Below are 1,153 nucleotides of genomic sequence, written 5' to 3'. Positions count from 1 at the left end.
TACAAGAAGCTGAGATGGAGGTAGCAGAGATGAGGATGTTGAGGTTCTCTTTAGGAGTGACCAGGATGGACAGGATTAGGAATGAGCACATCAGAGGGACAGCTCAGGTCAGCTGTTTTGGGGACAAGGTCAGAAAGGCCATAGTGAGATGGTTTGACAATGTGCAGAGGAGGGATATTGGTTATATTGGTAGAAGGATGTTGGAGATGGAGCTACCAGGCAAGAGGTCAAGAGGAAGACCAAAGAGAAGATATATGGATGTGGTAAAAGAGGACATGAAGTTAATTGGGGTGAGAGTAGAGGATGCCAAGGACAGAGTTAGGTGGAAACAGATGAATCGCTGTGGCGACCCCTAATGGGAACAGCCGAAAGAAGAAGAAGACGACCTGATATTTAGTAATATTTCCAACTTGTAGATAGATAGATAATCATTTATTGTCATTGCAACACATACAATGAGAATTTAGAGTGACCTCTAGTCGGTGCAGGAATAAAAAAAACAAAAACAAAATAAAACCATATAACTGCTAAAAAAAATGAAATAACAGTTCTTCCAGAGTGAGGAGAGGGCAGCCGACAATCTGCTGGCCTGTATTAATGACCCTGTTGAGCGTTTTCCTCTGAGCCACTGTACTGCTGTTGTACCATACACATATATAGTATGTGTATGGTATGGACCCACTCAGGATCTGGAAGCGGGAGAGTGGCGTCGTTGCCGACCCACTCGAAAACAGGGCCGGATGCGGTGAGGGTGTGCCAGCCGACCCGCCTGGAGACAGGAACAGGAACTAAAGGAGAGGCAGCATTGGCATGCCAGCCGACCTGCCCGGAGACAGGAGTTGGAGATGAGGCGGCGTCGGCGCACCAGCCGACCAACCCGGAGACAGGAACAGGACTTGAAGGAGACGAGGGCTGTGGCAGCTGGAGGTCTGGCTGAGACGAAGGCTGTGGCAGCTGGAGGTCTGGCTCAAACGAGGGCTCCGGCAGCTTAGGCAGGGAGCTGGCTGGGGAGCATGTGGAGGCTGCAGCTGGCGAGGAGCTGGCAGTGGAGTACGTGGAGGCTGCAGCTGGCAAGGAGCTGGATGGGGAGTACGTGGAGGCTGCAGCTGGCGAGGAGCTGGATGGGGAGCACCGGAAGGTTGCAGCTGGGCGG

General features: G+C 51.8%; 2 protein-coding genes across 3 annotated transcripts in view; one reads left to right on the top strand and one right to left on the bottom strand.

The window, feature by feature from the left end:
- Positions 1 to 1,153, top strand: part of LOC109951268 (synaptic vesicle glycoprotein 2B-like) — a 48,671-nt gene that overhangs the window by 8,304 nt on the left and 39,214 nt on the right. The window lies entirely within an intron of this gene.
- LOC109951285 (signaling mucin HKR1-like) overlaps positions 683 to 1,153 on the bottom strand; it is a 1,323-nt gene continuing 852 nt past the window's right edge. Inside the window, exons 2-3 of the mRNA XM_020585710.1 lie at positions 823 to 1,145; positions 683 to 769 (exon numbers count right to left, since the gene is read on the bottom strand). Coding sequence (XP_020441366.1) covers positions 683 to 769; positions 823 to 1,145 — 410 coding nt within the window. The remainder of the gene's footprint in view (positions 770 to 822; positions 1,146 to 1,153) is intronic.

The sequence above is a fragment of the Monopterus albus genome, unplaced genomic scaffold (assembly GCF_001952655.1).
Source record: "Monopterus albus unplaced genomic scaffold, M_albus_1.0 scaffold373.1, whole genome shotgun sequence".
NCBI lineage: Eukaryota > Metazoa > Chordata > Actinopteri > Synbranchiformes > Synbranchidae > Monopterus > Monopterus albus.
This window is presented reverse-complemented; position numbering and strand designations above follow the sequence as displayed.